The sequence below is a fragment of the Momordica charantia genome (genome assembly GCF_013281855.1).
Source record: "Momordica charantia cultivar OHB3-1 chromosome 7 unlocalized genomic scaffold, Mcharantia_2.0 BLBB01000007.1, whole genome shotgun sequence".
Taxonomy (NCBI): domain Eukaryota; kingdom Viridiplantae; phylum Streptophyta; class Magnoliopsida; order Cucurbitales; family Cucurbitaceae; genus Momordica; species Momordica charantia.
In genome coordinates, this window is record NW_028275165.1 from 2,385,020 (window position 1) to 2,406,276 (window position 21,257).

The window sequence follows — 21,257 nt, forward strand, 5'->3', positions numbered from 1 at the left end:
TATTATAATGGTAAGACATATATATCTATTAGGATAAGAGATAAATTACTCGAATCACAATTTAAAGACAGATTCAACATGAGCATAGTTCAGCAATTAAGACATCTTATGTCTTCACTTATAGTCGAAAGTTCAAATTCCCACCCTGCATTAATTTGTTGTACTCAAGAAACTCGAGTCACAATTTGAATAATCTACCATTCGAAAACGCGATCAAAGTAGACGAACACGATCCAAGGCGTATTTGTGTTCGAGTTTGCCACTTTGCATGGTTTCCAAATAATCTCTGTATTTGATGTGCTTGAACAAAGGAGGATTTGTGTGTTTATGAACCAATTGTGGTGCAGGACCAACCACTGTTTCAGGTGATGGTCCAACTGCCATGGCTATAGACATCCTTGTGGCTTTGTTGTTCACTATAGCTCTGTGTAAAACACTTTTGTACTTTCCATTGCTCAAGATCTATCACAAAAAACACACACATATTTAGGGTAAGTAATTTGAGAGGTATGTTTTTTCTATATCCGTGAATGTCAGGACCAACTTGCCCATACCTCGACTAATCTCACGGTACAACCACCTAACCGTACATTAATTACCAAAGAAACACATAGAAAATTGATTCCGTGTCACATGAAATTCCTATATATTCCTACTCAATATACACTACTGCAAATTTGGTCTTTATTAACGCTAGGGTTACGTTGTTTTGTTTTAATTTTTAATTTAGTTGACACTCGTGACAAAAATCATTAAAAGGTGTTTGATATTTATTACATGTTGAAGGTGGGAAATTGAACCATAAACGAACTCTTGAAATTTTGTCAATTCAAATACAGTTCAACCGATAAAGAAGCACCTATTACCTTCTTTTGAGTCTAAAAGATTCAATTATTCCACACACATGCACTAGTATATAATAGATGCCGTAACTTTCAATGTTTTTCCTAATAGATTTCTTAAACTTTAAAATACGTATTTAAAAAGTCATTGAACTCTCAAGTTTTTGTGTCTAAAAGATTATCCCTCTTTTAAGACATTCTTTAAACTTCAGGGATCTACTGGACACACATCGAACACGGTTTTAAGATTTATGAATCTATTAGACAGCACAACATTGAAACTTCATTCACCTAGCTATTTAACACTTTTAAAAGTTTAAAGACTTATTAGATACTTTTTAATGTGTATGGTGGTGACTCGATAGGAAAAAGAACTAATTAATACAATGATATAAATAAATTATTAAAAGAAAAGGGAAAATACCTCAAGTTGATCAGCAGTATTGACCAGAAAAGAGTTGGGGATAGGATTGACATTTACCCACTTGTCATTATGCAAGATTTGAAGGCCATCAATTTGGTTTTGAAGAAGAACTGTGAGAAGGCAATGATCAGAGTGAGGGGGCAAACCAATTGCAAGCTCTGGCTGTGGACATGGTGGATATAAGTTTGCTATAAGAATTTGTGAACATTCTTCCCAATTCATTGCTCTCCAAATTGCTCCCTTCCAATCTCAGGCTCTCTAAGATCCCTCTCATCAGCTCTCTCGCCATTTCTCGAACTCTCTTGCAGTACTCGCTCGAGATCTCTCTGCAACGGTCAAGCCAACGCAATGTATGTTAAAAATTTATGAAGCTCCGAACTAGCTAGTAGGTTACAGAACAGAGATCTCTCCAAATTTCTATAGTATTCATTCGAGATCTCTCTCGTACAATCAAGCAAACATGGACCTTTGGAAATATATACTAAGCTCGTCTTATGGTTTATAACAGATGTCTCCATATTTCTACCATGGTATATGATATATTCTTCCGTAGATATAAAGATCAGTATTCATTCAAGGAAATTACTTGGTTCCTTAATGGTGAGAACCAAATGATCTTGTTCTCACCACCACTGAAAAATTCTAGCTCATCCTATGATTTATAACAAATGTCTCCATATTTCTACCATGGTATATGATATATTCTTCCGTAGATATAAAGACAACAATATTCATTCAAGTAAATTATTTGGCTCCTTAACGATGAGAACCAAATCTTGTCCTCACCACCTTTGAAAAATTGACAACTCATTAATTTTTATAAAAAAAAAGCCTTAATTTTTACATTTCTCTCTTAGTTGTCAAACATTTGATGGTGGTAAGGACAATATTGCTACTTACGGTTAGGGAGCAAAGTACCACGACATTCAAATATACGAAGCTCTTAATAGTTTAGGACAGATCTTTCCATATTTCTACTACGGTACGTATGTGATGTATTCTCCTATAGATATAAAGATAACTGTATTCATTCTAGATCTCTCTCTACAAAATGATCAAGAAAAACTCGACGTTCAAAATATACTAAGCTCCCAAGGTTTACACCTGTTGGGGGCAAAAATATGATCTACCACGTGGCGAGATCATCTATGGCCGACCTCATCAGCTCATCTACGGCCGAGCTCTTATGTCCATCTAGGAAGAGCTCTTAAGCTCATCCACGACTGAGCTCTTAAGTCCATCTAGAAAAAGCTCTTAAGCTCATCCACGACCGAGCTCTTAAGTCAATCTAGGAAGAGCTCTTAAACTCATCCACGACCGAGCTCTTAAGTCCATTTAGGAAGAGCTCTTAAACTCATCCACGGAAGATATCCTAAGTCCACTTATGAGGAACTCCTAAGCTCGTCTACAGAAGAGCTCCTAAGCTCATCTACAGAAGATATCCTAAGTCCATCTAGGAAGAGTTCTTAAGCTCATCTACGGAAGAGCTCTTAAGCTCATCTACGGCTAAGCTCTTAAGTCCATCTAGGAAGAACTCTTAAGCTCATCCACGGCCGAGCTCTTATGTCCATTTAGGAAGAGCTCTTAAGCTCATCTACGGAAGAGCTCTTAAGCTCATCTACGGCTAAGCTCTTAAGTCCATCTAGGAAGAACTCTTAAGCTCATCCACGGCCGAGCTCTTATGTCCATTTAGGAAGAGCTCTTAAGCTCATCCACAGAAGATATCCTAAGTCCACCTAGGAAGAGCTCCTAAGCTCGTCTACGGAAGAGCTCCTAAGCTCATCTACAGAAGATATCCTAAGTTCATCTAGGAAGAGTTCTTAAGCTCATTTACGGAAGAGCTCCTAAGCTCGTCTACAGAAGATATCCTAAGTCCATCTAGGAGAAGCTCCTAAGCTCATCTACAGAAGAGCTCCTCAGCTCATTTGCGGAAGATATCCTAAGTCCATATAGGAAGAGCTATTAAGCTCATCTATAGAAGAGCTCCTAAGCTCATCCATGGCCGAGATCCTAAAGGACAAGCTTTGACGTCATGTGATTCCATCGTCAGTTCAATATTGGAGGGCAAGCTGTCCTAGGCCGAGCTGTTCTCGAAGGATCATAGGTCGACCTCAAAGGTTGGCCCCAGTAACTTAGACGCGGATGAGAACCTTCTAAGTTTTATGCTCCAAGGCAAGGATAAATCCAGATACCAACAGGGACCAACGGTTCATAGCAGGTCACCTGACCCCAAAGCAGTGAAATACCTCGATGGGATGGGTAACTACTCCTTAAATCTCTATAAATACACCTCCACTCCACCCACTAAGGTATGCAAATTTGTCTGACGTTGATCTGTTGAGTTCGGATTATTACTGACTTGGGTGTCGGAGTGACCTACTTGTTTTGCAGGTACCCCAAAAGAATACTCCAAGTGTTGCCAGCTGACCCCCAGGTCGTCCTCCGTGCCTTGACAGATTTTTGCATCAACAACACCAATATAGTATATGATATATTCTCGCATAGATATAAAGACACAACATTATTCACTCCAGATCTGATCAAGCAAACACATTGTTCATATATACCAAGCTCCTATATATGGTTTATAACAATAAGGTCTCTATATGTCCACCACGATGTATGATACATTCTCTTACTAGATATAAAGCCGTCAACGATGATATTCATTCGAGATCTCTTTCTATAATGATCAAGCAAATACGATGTTCAAAATATATGAAGTTCCTATAGTATATTTCAATATTCATTTGAGATTTCTCCTACAATTATCATAGAAAGAGGTTCTAGTTCAAAATCGATTAGCAATGAGAGAAGTAGTCCATATATATTATAAACTTTTGTTAAGTCTCTCGACACAAAATGAAGTAAAGTTATAAGTACATGGACCAAAATAGTATTTCGACGACGACGAACGAGAAAATTACCCGAATGTTGGAGGTTTAGGTGGAGAATGGAAGTTGGGATGAACCATGATTTTGAGATAATCCCTCCAAAAGAAGACCTTCTCCATGTGAGGATTGAAGCTGGTGCCGTATCTGATGGGGTCGGGCACATGCTTAGTTTGGTGCACTCGCTTCTCCTCCTCCGTCAGATCAAAAAACGCTCTGCAACAATCCATCATCTCCTTCGTCAATCTCTCCTCCACCCCATGATTAATCACCTGCATAATATCTCAATTCCCAAATCTTATAATATATACAATAAAATTAATTTTACATATTTTTAAAATTAAACCTTTTAAAACATAATTCAAAATATATTAATATAAAATGCACCATAAACACATGTAGGTAGTTGGTTTCAATTTTGCTTTTAATATTTTAAAATTTTCATTTGAACTAAAAAATAAATTTTTAAGCCTATTTGGTATGCAATCCACAATCCGTTGAGAGTGTAATATATATATATATATATATATATATATATATATTTTAATATTTATTTGATAGATTTGTTTTTAAAAACTATTTTTGAATGTATTCGAACTCGAAACTTTTAAATGTAGAGTTAGATTAAAAAATATAGAACTTTAATAAATATGCTATTTGATGTTATAAATCTATTTTATTTTTGTTAAAATTAAAATAGGTAAAACATAATATATTATAAATTATATAATATCGTAAAATAATAATTATACAAAAGTTATAAGATATATATGTTAATAAATTTATTAATAATATTTTAGATTAAACTAAATATTTAATTTGATTAGTTTATAAATATACATATTTAAAAAGTTGAAAAACTTGAAAATATGAAACATACTTCTGTTTTTTAGATTAAAAAAACTCAACACACCCTCTAATATAATTAATCACATTCGATATGGTAGACAAAAGAGTCTTTTTGAAATAAAACAAAAAAAACTCAATGTTCGGTAAATAAGACATCAATTATCATCTCAAAAGGTCAATAATTTGATTCATACTCCGCAATTTTTAAACCAAAAAGTAAGAAGTTGACGATTGAAATGAAAACTTTGAAAACGATTAAGGGACATGTTGTATAATTTAACTTCGGCATCTTGCGTACCATGAAGAAGCCCCAATCCCGACACGCTTTGCCGAGCTCGTCGACGACTTCGGATCGTTGATCCGGGGTACCCGCGGTGAGTAGAGAGAAATCAACGGTGGGGATTGAATCTTGAGGAGCCACTGCTTGGCCGGCGCCGGAGAAGATGTAAGAGGAAGGAATGGAGGCTAAGTTGGGTGTTTCAGCAATGATTTTGACACTCCTCATTGCACCTTCTTCTTTCAAGGCTATAGGATAAAGTGAAGGGCTATAAATAACAAAATATTTATATCTTCTTAATTTTTAATTTGGTTCTTAAATCTTCTAAAATTAATTAAAATTTTCTGTAGTTTTTTTTTGAAGGAGAGCTTTGAATGACCGCTTACACGTAAAGTACATTGTAATCGATGTGGTGGTTGTCCAACACAGTACACTCTAATATTCAAATCCGATAGAGAGTTAAGTTAGCTATATTGGAAAAAGAATTGAGTCATTTCAACCAAGACAGTATTCCTAGCTGAGCCGAGCCAGCATACGTGCAATCCTCACCTGCACGAGCTGAAGGTGATTTGTTACCACGAAGCAACTCAAACCAAATTTCTTATATCAACAATTAAGTTTCTAAATGGATTTAGATTCTTGTTAAATAATTAATTAAAAAAATCTTTTAGGTAAAGTTGAAAGTATTATAACATAATATACAAAATTTGAAACTCAAGTAAATATTTAAACATTTAACGACTAGAACACAATAACATTTACAACTTATTTAAAAAATACAAAATAATGTTTGGTTTATGAATTGAAAACTTTTGTATAAGTTTCTTAGTTGGTGTAATTGTTCTTGTGTAATTCTTCTAAGAATATTTGTTCCAACGATAATATTTTTATTGATATTTTCATAAAATTGAGATGTTGATATTTTACTACGGCCAATCCTTATCTTCCATATTTTAGTACCACCAATCCTCACTGTTCCTTATCTAATCACAAAGAAGATCATTTTAAAATTTTATCTTTATAATATAGGAAGTACAAAACTTAGGCATTTTTTGACTTTGGGCTTGTGATTCTTCCACGAGTGGTCCAGAAATTTAAAATTTATAAAATAATAATATTAATATATATTTTAATCAATTTGGTGTCTCAAATCTTTAAAAAATTTCAATTTATCTTTATTCATTGAAGGATTGTTTTCTCAATTTTTAGTTTCTGGTTTTAAAAATTAAGCTGGCTTGTTTATAATTTATTTGTGTTTTTACTTTTCTTAAAGTTAGCCAATTATAAAAAATAAAAACAACTTTTTGAAAACAATTTTTTTAGTTTTTAAAATTTGGTTTAGATTTTAAAAAGTATATATATATACACACACGAGTAAAAGCAAGTAGTATTTACTACATTAATTTTTAAAAACAAAAAGTCAGCAACAAAATAGCTATCAAAATGTTAAAATAATGACCATATATAACTATAAAATTGGTAACTTTCATGAGGCTGTCAATATTTTAACATTTTAGTGAGTCAATTTTCTATAACATGTCGAGCAATTTCGAGTCAAGTATCATAGGTTAAGTCATATAAAATGAGCAAGTTTTTTTTTTTTTTTTTTTTTTTTTTTTTTTTTTTTGTTTCTTGGATGAGTGGCATACCCATTTAATCCAATTAAAGCATTGAGTATTTTCAATTCAAAATAAACTGTATTTTCGTAATACATCATCATTTTATTAAATAATTTTTAAACTTTTTATGACCATAAGAATTAAATATAAAAAGAATCTATCAAATAAGTCATGAAATTGAACATTTTTATACCTAAACGAAACTATATTAGTGGGCATTGGTTTTTATGGGGTTTAAAATCTTATAATGATTTTCCAATTTTTATATTTGTTCTCGTCTCAAAACTTTTAAAATGTCTATTATGGTCCTTAAAACTCCCAGAAAGATCTTATTTAGTCCTATTGTTAATTTGTCATTCATGTGTTAACAGATTGATGACGTGACTTTTGAAAGACCCAAATTTATCGTATTTTTTTTAGTACAATAAGTGAGGTCGAGATTCGAATTTATGACCTCTTGGTTATATACAAGTGTCAATTACCGCTGAACTAAGCTTGTATTGACTTCTATGGTGTGTATTAATAGCCAAGTAAGCTGTTAGTTTTAGGTTTAGAAAAACTTTGGTTGAATCCCAAAAATCATGTAGAAATATGAATGAGAGAGAGGTTACTTCTCCATGCTTCTCTCTCCCATGGAGTCCAGAGAGAGAGAGGAAATTGATCAAAGAATGACAAAATGGATAAAAACAAAATTTTGATAGAGATAATGGTGAGGAGGAGAAGTACCTGTCAACTATCAAAGAAGCTTAGATAGGACTGTTAGGAATTTAGCTTCAAATTTGCCAGCCCAACCTATTTTTGGATTTTTTCTTGGTAATAATTTTGATGGAAAAAAAACTCCTACTGTAGCATAAATAAAGAGAGAACAAATGAAAAATTAAAAAGAAACAACAACAATAAAGAAAACACAGAAATTTATATGGAGAACTCTAAATCGAAGAAAAATTACGGCTCACGAAAGAAAATACACTATGTGAAAAATTATTACAATTACACAAAATTCTCACCCTGACACCAATTACACGAAACAATCTCTCTAAAGAAATAACACTCAGTTAACTAGAGCTAACCATACCAGGCTTAAAATGTTAATTGAGATTAGTAAGATCCAAAGCTATGAACCTTTTTTATAACACTCGAAGCACATCTCTCCTTATAGTACCTTTCTGATGTGGGACAACTTCTATTATAATATTTTGCCAAAACCATACAATTTCTACCTTGGTAAAATCCATAGCTTCTACTATATTTGTTGTCTTTACCAACAATTCATAATTCTCAATTCAGAGAATTATAACTACTTCATAAAAGTAGACCACTTGGAATGTCACATTTCAAGATTTTCTTCCTTGTCACATGTCGATAAATCATGATGAAACTTATGGTGCAACGTCCATCTACTTGGCTCACCCAAATCTCTTCAGCCATCGACATAACTTCTACCACACACAACTTTCATGACCGCCAAGCCGATGCACGTGTAAACTTGTGGAACTGCTAACATCGCATCCTTTATCATGATAAATCGGACATATCATGAGGATGTATTATATCTCTTTTCAAAAGAACTCATCATCTCCCTCAACGAGAGAAACACTGTCAGCATCTGGCCTAGATCCCTTTGATGAATCGACTCTGTTAGGACATTCCTTTTTCATGTGCTCAAATTGTCTACATCTTCACAAAAGACTTTTTTTTTACGAAGTCTTTCTTCTTCCAATTGCTAGCTATAGTGCTTGATTTTTCTGTTAAGTAAGCTCTTCACTCTTCAACCTTATTTCTTCCAACAAAAGTTTACTAGTAACCTCAGCAAAATTCAAAATCTCATTCTCGTACATCAAGATCGACTTCTTGTGTCTATAAGAAGGTGAAAATGACAAGATGAGCTTGAGTGCCTTATCTTCGTCATCTATCTTCACTTTGATAGACTCTAGCTCAAAAATGATGCTATTGAGAACACTAAAATGTTATGAGATTTTCGTACTTTTCTTTATTTGCAGCGTGTGAAACTACTACTTTAGGTACAACCAATTTGAGATGCCTTTTGCCTAATACAATGCTTCAAGTTTCTCCCAAAATTCTTTGATTGTCGAAATATATGCACGTCTACAAGGAAATTCTTAACCAAACCTATTCTTATCTCGTTAGCAGCCCTCAAAATCATTTCCTCTCAATCTCCATCACTCATGTTGGACTTCTTAGAACTTGGGACCAGTACTATTAGACTCTATTGGTACCACCATCACCGCTAGCTTTTCAAAAGTATCACCACTCAATCTTCCTTTCAAGGCCTTGTAAACCTAGATTGTATCAACACATCTTTGACTTGCACTTGTCACAAGCCGAAGTTGATCGTTCCATCAAATTTCTCCATGTCAATCTCACCATATTCATAAAAATCGACATATCTACTTCACACTCCTAGCAAATCTGCAAATAATGAACAATCTATATTATTCACACCATAGCTCATTTCAAAAAATATTTTCTCATCTAGAAGTTTAGACAATGCTGCAACCATAGAGCATACTTCGAAATTCAATAAACTACAAATCTAAAGCTCATATACCACTTGATAGAAAAAAAATTCATACTTCACACTATTCCTTCTTTTCTATCGAATCGATCATAACCGCTACCTACATTCCACACAATAGAGAAAATAGAAGATGAACTCCGAACCAGAAAAACCCCGGCCCCACAAAAGAAAATACACTATGTGAAAAATTATTACAACCACACACAAAATTCTCTCTTTGACCCCAACTACACAAAACACTCTCTTAAAGCAAATATCACTTAGTTTACATAGAAATAATATATACCAGACTAAAAGTGTTTTAATTGGGATGAATAAAACCAAAAGTCATGAGCCCTTTTTATAGCACTTGGATCACATGCCCTTACTATACATTTTCCACATGGGACAACTTCTATTCTAATTTTTTCCAACATCGTACAAATTTAACTTGAAATTCGACCCAAAATGGCTACTCACTTATTATTAAGTCATGTTAGCATCTATTCATATGTCACATCATCAATCTGTTTATTAATTTATGATAAAGTAGTCGTCGGGATTGAAATTGATATTTTGAAAGTTCGTGATTAAAATAGAGCAAAGTTAAAAGTTGATAAACCGATTTAAACCTATATTTTTTTTCTTTTAAAATATAATAGAGATAAAGTCCCAGATAACTTCCTTAACCTAGAAAGAAACAGGAAAAAATTTACAAGATGAATGGTTGATTGTTGAGATTGTTGATTCAAAATTAAAAATGTTGTAGAGTTAGCTGACTCGAAAAACAATGTCAAGACACTAGTGAGAGTGTCGTAATGTTGGCGAGTAGTGGAGAAGAAGTATGCATTCATGTTGTAGCATTGAGACGATATAGTACCATCTCAACGCTGTTGCAACACTCGAAAGAAAAAGATGGAAGAAAAATGCATGCTTGATGCTATAAGTTCATAGAGTCATCATGCTATGGCGAAACTCTCTATAAAATTGTTGCTTTATACTAGGTCTTTTAAGATGTGAAATAAGATGTGAGTAGAGATCGATGATTGATGGCCGCAGAGCATTGACGATAGCTTGTTCTTTGTGGGTTTAGCAAGAGTTTATGTTAGAAGGAAGTCTAAGTAGCCAATGTTGTGGGACAGTCAGGTAGTAATTGTTGTAGAACCTTGAGAGATTTGAAGAGTGCTAAAGAGATTCTATTCTAATTTTCATATTATAGTAGAATCTGGAGTAGCATAAGATTGAAAGTAGTCCCGATTTGGGGCGGACTAGTATAAATTGTGGTGTTAAGTTTTTCTATCTCTATCCCGTATATCCTTTCATTTTTATTCAAGTCTGATTTGCTTTTGATGGATGTCAAAACCAACAAATAGTCTGATTTGTGGGCAAAGTATGTTTTTCTAACGTAATAAATAATCTTTGTTCGACTAAAATAAATAGTCAGACAAAGACAACTTTTGCTTACTGTTTAAAATAGTTGGGAAAGCTTTCCTCTTGACGATTGAAAACTGTTGGGTGAGACTAGTTTTCGTCGACTTGAAAACAGTCAGTCAAAACTTATTTGTCTCGACTGTTTCCAAATAAACGTTGGGACAACGGGTTTGGTCCAACTGTCTGATCCTATATCGACAGTTTGTTCAAAACCGTCGAAAACTATATATACACACATATTTTCTCCATTAAACCGCTGGTAATTATGATTTGTCCCTACTAAATGCAAAGAATCTTAATTATGTTCAGATATCTTATATAGACTATTTTTATACAATCGGCCAAAAAAAAAAGCATCAGAAAAGGTAGAAATTCTTGTAGCATATGAAAGGACCTTTGATAGGGCACCACTTTGTTCGTTAGGGCAATACTTTGTCGTTTACAAGTTAACATATTGATGATGTGACTTTTGATTAAGTACGAATTTGGCTTATATGCTATGTAGAAATACGATTGAGAGGGAAATGTTCCTTCTCCATGCTTCTCCCCGAGAGTTGAGAGAGAGGAAAAGAAAAATCTTGTGAGTGTTAAAAGTGTGACAAAAGATGGTGGAGAAGAGAAGTACTAATCAACCTTTGACAGAGCACCACATCGAGGATTTAACTTCAAAATTTGTAGCCTAACCTATTTTGGATTTTTACATGATAATAATTTAACTTGGAATCAGCCATCAATGGCGACTCTGCTTATTTGACAATTCATATGTCATATTATCAATCTGGTGGGTCATTACGTCAAATTAATCATAGAGATTGGAATGGACGTTTTGAAAGTTCATGGACTAATTAAAATAGAACACAGTTGAAAGTTAATGGACCGAAATGAGATTTAAAAGCTATATTTTTTCTCTTCTAATATTGAATAGAGATAAAATTGGGATAGATAGCTTATTTGACCTTGAAAAATGTACAAGATTGATTCTTGGTTGTTAGGATCGTGGAGTCAAAAAACAACGTTGTAGAGATAGCTAGACTGGAGAGAATAGCGTCAAGATATTGCTCAGAGCGTTGTGATGCTAGCGTGAAGTAGGGAAGAAGTGTGTCGTGATATCGTAGCATCATAGTGTCTCATATGCTACCGCAACACTCCAAAAGAAAAAGATGAAAGAAAAATGTAGGATAATTGATGCTACAAGGTAGTAGTGTCACAATGTTTGGGATTGACGTGGTAGGTTGAGAGCTTTAAAAAGTGTTAGAGACATGATCTCATTGTAATTTTTATATTGTAGTATAACATACAGTTGCAGAAGACTGGACGTAGTCTCGAGTTTATGACGAACCAATTATATAAATTATAGTGTCAAACTTTTCTATCCCTATCTTGTATTTCCTTTCATTTTTATTTAATTGTGATCTGTTTTGTCACGTGGAAGGAAAACTAGTTATGTTCTTATTGAATAGCCTTAATTAGAGAAAATTCCCAATAACTAGCTAGTGCCAAAGCTTTTGGTTTTAGGACTATGAAAATTGCATAATAGTTGAATTTTGAAGAAATTACCAGGTTTGATAGGAGGAAGTTTGGATGTTTGAAGAAGATGCAAATTAAAGACTATTTAACCTGCAAAATGCTTCAAACAACCAACCAAAATGGGATAAAAGATGAAGATTAGGAAGCAATTGATGAACAAGCCGTAACTATTATCATATTGTGTTTGTTGATGAATGTGGCACATTTAACCCGCAAAATGCTTCAAAGAAACAACCAAAATGGGATAAAAGATGATGTTTAGGAAGTATTGATGAACAAGCAGTAACTATTATCAGATTGTGTGTGTTTGTTAATGAATGTAACTAGTTCCATGGCAAATGAAACAATTGCAAAAGATTTTATTGAAGCACCAATTAACTGATACGAAAAACTATCTACCAATAGTAAGGTATGTCTTGTTAGGACTTGGGAGGTCTTTTAACATTTGAATGGATGAGAATGCTTCGGTAAGATATCATATTAATGAGTCACAAATTTAATTAAAACCAACTAGCTTCAGTTAATATTACTTTTAGAGTGACAAGGTGAATGCAATGATCTATTACTGACGTCTTAACTTGATAGTTAAAAAACGACGAAGACAATTGAGTCTAACTTTTTAGGAGATAAAAAGATTGAAAATTGGAAGGAAAGTTGAAATGGAAAAAATTCACATCCTTTGGCTGTTCAAAAGGGTAAAGAAAATATTGAATTTGACGATACAATAGAGAAATGTCAGAAGAAATGAGAATAAAGAAGTCGAATGTGTCATAAAAATGGTTCACTTCAAGAGACAATGTAGAAACTTGAAGGAGGATCTAAATAAGCGAGACAAAGATAGTTATGCACGATGTCCTTGTTTGGTTTAAGAATAACGCAAACATTGTAAATCGCTCATTAGAATGAGTAATTGAAAATGCATTTTTCATACATATATCTTCCAATAAAAGGTTTTTCACATCTTTTATTGCATGCAATCATGGCCTAGTGAATATGGGGAATGAAGAATCTACCAGTCGAGAGATATTAGAAATATTCATTTGAAGACTGACAATAGAATTGAGTTGTGCTGTCAAATGTCACGTATGTGACCAAAATCAAGACGAATCTTATCTCTATATGTAAGTTAAGACAATGATAGTTATTGATAACTCCTCGAAGAAGGAGAATTATTTTAATAGAAACTTGGGTTTAATTGAGTATAATTGTGAGGGTCCTGGTCATAATAGCATGCCAAGTTAGGATTTAGATAAGAAATATGAAAATCATGCTTGAATCCTTATTCTGTAATGAAGCATCCTTGTTCTGTAATGAATTTAAAAGATATGACTTAGTTCTTGCTGTTTTTTATCCTCTGGAAATGTTGGAGCAGCAGAAGTGGAGTAGTTAAGGCAAGCAACTATGATAAGACGTCTGAAGTTGGAGAATAAATTAGCAGGAATTTTAGGGCAACACGGTAACTTCTTTTTACGAGGATTTTACCCAATATCCGTACAGCTGATGTCTGTTGGCCTAAAATTTAGGAGCAATTTAAAAGTTCCAAGTTGTCTCGCCGTCACAACAGATCTCAAGGGGGAATATTGTCCAAAAACCAAGCAAGAGACAGAACAGAACCTTGAGGTCCATTTGCTGCTTTCTTCTACTTCCACGAGAATGGATGGTTTCAGACTCTTTTCTTTTTTGTTTCCCCCACCCCATGCATTAAACCCCATTTCGTGGAAGATTGCAAGCTGTAAAATGTGAACAATATATGTTGTAGTACGATTTCCTTGTTGGTTAAGTAGAGTTTATTGGTATGCTTTCATCTCTTTGATTATGTTGGCCACCATTTTCAGTTTGGTAGGTCTTGTACGATTTGAAAAAATATATAAGAGATTTGTTTGGCTCTACTTGAGCTTAGTCTACATTTTTAGTTAGATTAATGAATGCTTAGGAATAAGATTCATCTAACTTCGCTTATAAGTTATTTCGTGTGTGCGATTCTAGCAACAAAAGTTGTGAGCAATTCGTTACCTAGATGTTTCAGAAGGAAGCCATGTCGGTTTGAGCAACAGTAAGAAATCGATGCTAGGAGCGTCTATTGAGATCAGTATACAAAGCACAGTCAATCTCCCCCATTTCCCTTTTACTATTACAAATCTTCCTTGGGATCGCTTTCTTTTGTCCCTGCTTGTTTCTAGTACCTTTCGTTGTTCCAAGTTTTATTTTGCATGTCTATTTGTTTAAATTCTTCTTAGCGTTAGTTAATATTCCTAAATATTAAAGTTTGGAATTATTTGGTATTATTGAGTAAATTTTAAAGTATTAATCTCAATCCTTGTGGATTACAACCTTGTTTCATTACTACAACTGACTTTTTGGTGTACACTTATGCACATGTTTTAGTACATTGGTTGTTGAGATAACAGTTGTCGAAGTGAGCTCGATAGTGACCCATGAAAACTCACTAGAGAATCAAAGTTGGTGGCAAGTGACCACAGAAGATCTACAATGTGTACATAGAAACTGAGAGTTACCAAATGATCAATGAAATAGTGGATGCAAGTTAAAGCTTCGTGTGTTTGTTACATTTTAATATTTACTAGTAATCATAGAAGTTTTAACTTTTAATGATATGGTAAATTTGAGAAGTATTTTTTTTTTTTTTTTGGAAAAGCAGCATGGATGGCCATTTTCAGCCCACCCTCTTAATATTGCCTAATTTTTTAAAACGTAAGTGTGATATCTGAGTATAGAGAAAGAGTACATAGATGAACCGGTACCAGATTTTGAGACTATAAAAGCATGGTTAGTTAAAAGAATTGTAGTTGGTTAGTTACCACCAATAACAACACGGTGCACCTTCATTTTCAGTGACTCTCTACTATCTCTTTTTTCTCTCTTTTACCTTTTTTAAATAATTAGCTAATAGAGAAATGTTTTTTATTGTGAAGCTTTTAGCTCAAACTTTGCCTAGTGATTTGAACTATAGCTCTCTTACCATACTCTAGAAAAAATGTAGCATATACATCATATTCTCTATCTTCTCTCCTCTGTTTTCTCTTTTTTTTTTTTTTCTCTCTTCTACTTTTTTGAAAATAATTAACCAAAAGAGAAATTTTCTTTATTGTTGTGAAGCTTTTAGCTCAAATTTTGCGTCAAGTAGTGTAGTATAAATATGTATTTTAAAATTTAGCAAATTTTGGAAATTTTCAGTGATGATACTTTAGAGGTACAATATATATATTCTTTTTAAATCTTCAGAGGTACAATATAAATTACATAATCCAAGTCACAAAATAATATCAAAATTTATGTTATATTTTCTTTAAAAAGTATTAAAAGTTAGTTTTTAACATTTTTTAAAACACATATTATATCCTTTTCTAATTTTTGTTTTTATTCCTTCCTTTTTGTTTTATAATATATTTTAAAATTACAAAAAAAAAACCATGAAAATTGATTTTTATAAAATCTAGGTCAATTTTGTCTCTATAATCTTTTTTTATTATTATTTTGTCCCTATAATTTTAAAAGTTTCAATTTTGTCACTATATTTTGACTTAATTTCAATACGATTTCTATGACCTTAAAAGTTTCAATTTAATTTCAATTTGATCTTTTAAGTTGAGTCCACTCACAAATTGTCACTAATCTGTTCTATCCATTTTAAAATTTACATACTTCATTTTATTTTTTTACTCAACTCTAAATCTTAATAGAAAGGGAAAAAAGTTTTATCTCATAAATAAATATGGACATTTTGTGAGATTTGACTAAAACTAGTTAAATCAAATTAAAACTTTTTAAGTATAAGAGATCAATTGATACTAAGTCCAAACCATAGGATTAAATTAAAATCGTTAGAAGAATAATACGCTTCATCCCTCATCAACGTAATAATGTTTTTACTTAATTGCAAAATTTTCACAATATCAACACATTTTTTCACGATAAAGACTAAATTGTTACCAATTTGAAATTATAAGAACTATATCGTTATAAACAATTTTTAATAAATACTTAAAAAAATTAAAGAGGCATTATATATTTAACTAAAATAATGTTACTATATAGTAACAATATCGACATTTTGTGAAATTTGACTAAACTAAGAAAATTAAATTGAAACTTTTAAAACAGGAGTAAATTAAACTTTTAAAATCATAGAATACAAATTGAAATTTCGCTCAAACACCAAATTTATAATTATAATAATTAAAAAAAAGTAAAAAGAAAGTTTTAATAAAATATTTTAATTTCTTTTTTTAAAGTATTTTTATTGCAGAAAAACCCCAAAAACCAGAAGCGGGAAAAAGAAGGGGGGAAAAATTTACGAATGAAGAACATCCATTGTTCGAAGAATGAAGAACATCGATGGAGGATCTATGGCGAAGTCATGCCATTTTGATTGCATCGAAGACTTACAGAAGTATTCAGAGGTTTGCATTTCTCTCCCATTAGAATTCTTTTCTGCCACAATTCTTCTCCGTTTTCATCATCTTCATGATATGAATTTTCCGTCGTCAGTTTCCGTTCTCGGGACGGAATCTGAAGCAGTCGTTTCGGATTTTCTCGGATTCCAAACACCGTTAATCGAGCGGCAGATTCAATTTCTCGGAGATGTTGATCGTAGTTGAGATTGCTGTTTCTGTCGCCGTTTTTGCCCTTGCAGATTCTGCTCTTGATGAAATTGAAACCTAAATTGAAACTGAAACTGAAATTGACAGCATTCTTCTTGCTAAATACCTCCAAGATCGATGTAGGATGTCTCGATTGGCTTGAAATTTTCTCGTCTCGTCCAATTTTCTTCTCCGTTCCCGATCCGTCGTCGGATTCCGCCGCGAAAATCTTCTCAACGCGATAATCCTCTCCGCCTTCCGATTCGCTCAAACAATAATCTCCACGATCTTCTTCGTCGTCTTCATCTTCTCCATCGACGACCTTGCTTCCGATTCCGCAGGCCGACAGTTTCGCTCCGCCGAAGATTTTGCAGATCACGGAGGCAACTTCGAAGAGCTTCTCCGGAGCGCGGATCCAGTTCTTCTTGATCTCGATCTCGCTGGAATTTCGTTTTCCCTCCACATAGTGGTCGTTGCAGTGATCAAATGGTCCTTTTCGAAAGGTTTTGAGCAAGAACGGTGGGATCTTGAAGTGCGAGACGGAAGCAGGGGCCGATTCCGCGAGGTCGGATTCTATGGTGGTGGCGATGGCAGCCATGAAAGTAGCTTGAGTTTCTTCTTCCAAAATTTTCGTTTTCTTCTTGTGTAAGGAATCGATCTCCATTGATGGAGTAACTGTGCTCGATTAAACTGCAGTAATAGTTCTTTCTTTTGCGCCACCACTTCCTCTGTCACTCTCTCATAATTTTTTTCTTTAAATTTAGGTAAAATTATAATTTTGTTTCTTAAAAAAAAAAAAAAAAATTACCCCCAAATCATGGTATCTCGAGGTTAAGGGTGAATCTATATTTACATTATTATAAAATACCAACGAAATATTATTTATATGCCAATCATTTTCTTTAAGTAGAACAAGTAGGGATCGTAAAAAAACTTGTAGGATCCGAACTCTATGGATACCCAATCCAGTCGGATTGGGGAATCTACAGTTTGATTGGGGATAGGGTTAAACTGGAGATCCTAATCGGGGTCACCGACTCCCCCAATCCTCCATCCCCACCTCGTTTAATATCTCATTAATTTTTATATTTTTATATATAATACTATTAACAAATGGGTAGATAATTTGAATTCATGATCTCTCGTGACAGACAAGTGTCAACTACTCTTAAGTTAACCTTATGTTGGTATGTGCACAATATTAATAACAAGAAGTTTGAACTTAATTTAGAAGTTATTTAAATGTTAAACCTAAATGTTTATTTGTTTATTTAAACAATTTCTATAAATTTTTTATTTTTTAATTAAATTTTCAAAAAATATTGATAGTCATCAACTTTTCATCAATGTTTTCATCGATCTTTCCAAACAGAATTGAAAAGAATTGAGATGATATTTCCATTAGAATTAACATTTAAAAATTTGTCCTAAATTGTTTAGGCCCGTTTGATAACAATTTTATTTTTGGTTTTTAGTTTTTCAAAAACAGGATTGTTTGATAACCAATACAATTTTCTCTTTTTTGTTTTTCAAAAACCATTTTGAAATTCTACGTAAATTTCAAAAAAGAAAAAATTCAAAAACAGGTTTTTGTTTTTAAAAATCTCACTTTTTTCTTGTAATACTCAACTTTTTTTTTTCTTTCTCATATTTATCTCTAAAAAATTTATTTTTCAATCTAAAATTTTTTTTATTTCTAAATTTCTCTTTACAAACTTTATTTTTCTCTCTCTAAAATTTTCACATTTTGAATATTTATGGTTATTTGTCTATCTTCAAGATTTTCTGTATTTTTGTTTTTTATCCTAACATACCAATTTTACTTATCTCTCTAAAAATTTAATATTTTTCCTAACTTTTTTCTCATTAAAATTTCATCTTTTATAATTTTTCTTTCTCTTTATAATCTATTTTTCCTCTGAAAATTGTAGTTCAATTTTCTTCCATTGTTAATTTTATTTATCTTTGTATTTATTTATTTGCTCTAAAAACTATTTTTTGAATCTTGTTTTTATCTCAAAATTTGTTTTTACTGTAATTTTTCTCTTTCTATATAATTTCTTTTTTTTTCTTTAACATATCTTTTCTTCTCAACTTTATTTTTTTTCTCTAAAAAATTCTCTTTTTGTTTTTAACTTTTCTTTCACTATTTTTTCTAAATATTTTTATTTATCTCTCTAAAATTTATCTTCCAAAAGTTTATTTACATCTCTCTAAACTTCTATTTTCATATCTCTACATTAGGGGAAAGACAAAAATTTCCGCAGGGTCGGGTCCCAAAAATAGGAAATGTATGTCCAGACCCCGTCCCCGATTCCATTTTTTAAATAATTAATATATATTTATTACACTTTTTTACACTTAAATTCTAAAAAAATTAAAAACAATTATAAAACCTATAATTTTTCTCGAGAACATCTCTCGGACCCAAGAACGAGGTGGAGACAGAGATTAAAAATTTTTTCGAGCACGAGAATGAGGGAGAGCATCATCACTCTAACTCACACTATTTTCATCTCTATTCTACATAAAATTTTCTCTCTCTAATATGTATTTTCAATTTTCAATTTTCAAACTTTTTAAAAACAAAAAACTAAAAATAGTTACCAAACATAAAACAAAAAACAAAAAATGGTTATCAAACATATATGGTTTTTGTTTTTTAAAAACAGAAAACCAAAAACTAAAAACTAAAAGGGATTAGTACATAGATTATTTGTTTAGAAATCATAATTACGTAAAGGGATTAGTACTAAAAGTATAGAATTTACACTTTTGTCATGAAACAATTCCTGGTACCCATAACACAAATTACTAGTATATCCTTGGGATCCATCTCAATATTAAATAATTATTAAAATTTAGAATTGGTAAATTGAGGGGTCAAATCCGTTAATGTGCTAATGATACTTTCCAAAATTAAAAAATTCCAAAACCCCAAAAACTCATCCATTTTCGAAACCCACCTCTTTCTTCTTCATCGTTTTTCTTTTCTTCCTCCGACCCTCCATTCCTCTTCTCCGACCGTCCGTTCCTCTTCTCCGACCCTTCGTTCCTCTTCTCCTACCTTTCTTTGTCGCAAGAGCATTTCATCTCCAACCGCCTTCGAAAAGAGATTTCTGTTGGTTCTTATTCTTCAGGCGTTTCTGCCTGCCTTCGTCTCCGACCGACATTTGTCTGCCTTCATCTCCGACCGCCTCCATTTTTCTCAGCCACCAGAGCAGTTCATCTCCATATTGAAAGGTTTGAATTCCAATGGATGTTTTCAATTTCTGATTTGGTGAAATATTGTATATGTGAGGATATATAGTATAGTGATTTGATTAGGATATATCTTAACTCAACTTGTATATATGCGGATATGCGGATATGCGGATATATACTATAGTGATTTTGAATGTATATATGCGGATATATAAGTAGATATATCTTATAACTCACTTGTATATATGCGGATATATAAGTGGATATATACTGTGATTTTGAATATATTTTTTGAATATGCGAATATATGTTTATTGAGACTTCAAAAGATGTTTTTTTGATTTTGAATTATCTTTGAAAATTGAGCATCAATGTGGGAGTGAATTAAGAGAAAATCCATCTTTTTGAATGAGTAAATTAAGGTTTTGAATAAGTGAATTAAGGGATTTGTGTTGAAAAGTAGCATGGGTCACAATAATTAAAGGATTATAATAATAATTTATGGAATTAGATCTTTTATATTAAAAAAACAAATAACTCTAATAAATGTAAATACAATAAATAAGGGTAAAATTGGAATTAAAATAAAATCCTACAGGCAGAAATCTAAAAGTGTAAAATTAGAAAAAATTTAGATATTTGTGTAAATAAGTTTCTAAAACAACCCTCCGAAGACATTATCTCAAACTAAAAACAAGAAAAACCAAAAACCAAAAACTAAAATGGTTATCAAACGGGTCGTTAGTTTTGATCCTATCGAATTGGACCTAAAATTTGACAAGTGTTGCTATTTTACCCTCCATTTAATTTGTTAATTCACTTATCAAGTCTAAGAAAAAAATTAAAAAAAAAAAAACCTCTTGAAACTCACTGATATAATGATTAACTAATTTTACACAAAATTAAGTTGGATTAACTCGACCATTAACTAACTCTATCAAAACTTATAAACTAAAAAAGAAATAAAAAATAAGAGCTCGATATAGTGGTCGTTTTTTTCTAAATCTTATCAATTTCATATTAAATATATGTTTTTTATAATGCATTAGATGCAGAAGAGAATACATTTTTCAT

The 21,257-nt window shown here is 32.4% G+C and overlaps 1 protein-coding gene and 1 long non-coding RNA gene across 2 annotated transcripts; one reads left to right on the top strand and one right to left on the bottom strand.

The window, feature by feature from the left end:
* On the bottom strand, nucleotides 1-5,543 carry LOC111018583 (2-oxoglutarate-dependent dioxygenase 19-like). The gene is given in 5 exon segments (XM_088126827.1): nucleotides 1-462; nucleotides 1,267-1,495; nucleotides 1,497-1,592; nucleotides 4,194-4,429; nucleotides 5,305-5,543. Coding segments are annotated over 5 exon segments (1,017 nt in total). The 5' UTR covers nucleotides 5,512-5,543; the 3' UTR covers nucleotides 1-213.
* Nucleotides 5,544-16,550: 11,007 nt separating this feature from the next.
* LOC148209994 (uncharacterized) lies at nucleotides 16,551-17,698 on the top strand. The gene is made up of 2 exons (XR_015792316.1): nucleotides 16,551-16,799; nucleotides 16,888-17,698. It is a non-coding gene; the product is annotated as an uncharacterized LOC148209994 (long non-coding RNA).
* The last annotated feature ends 3,559 nt before the right edge of the window (nucleotides 17,699-21,257 follow it).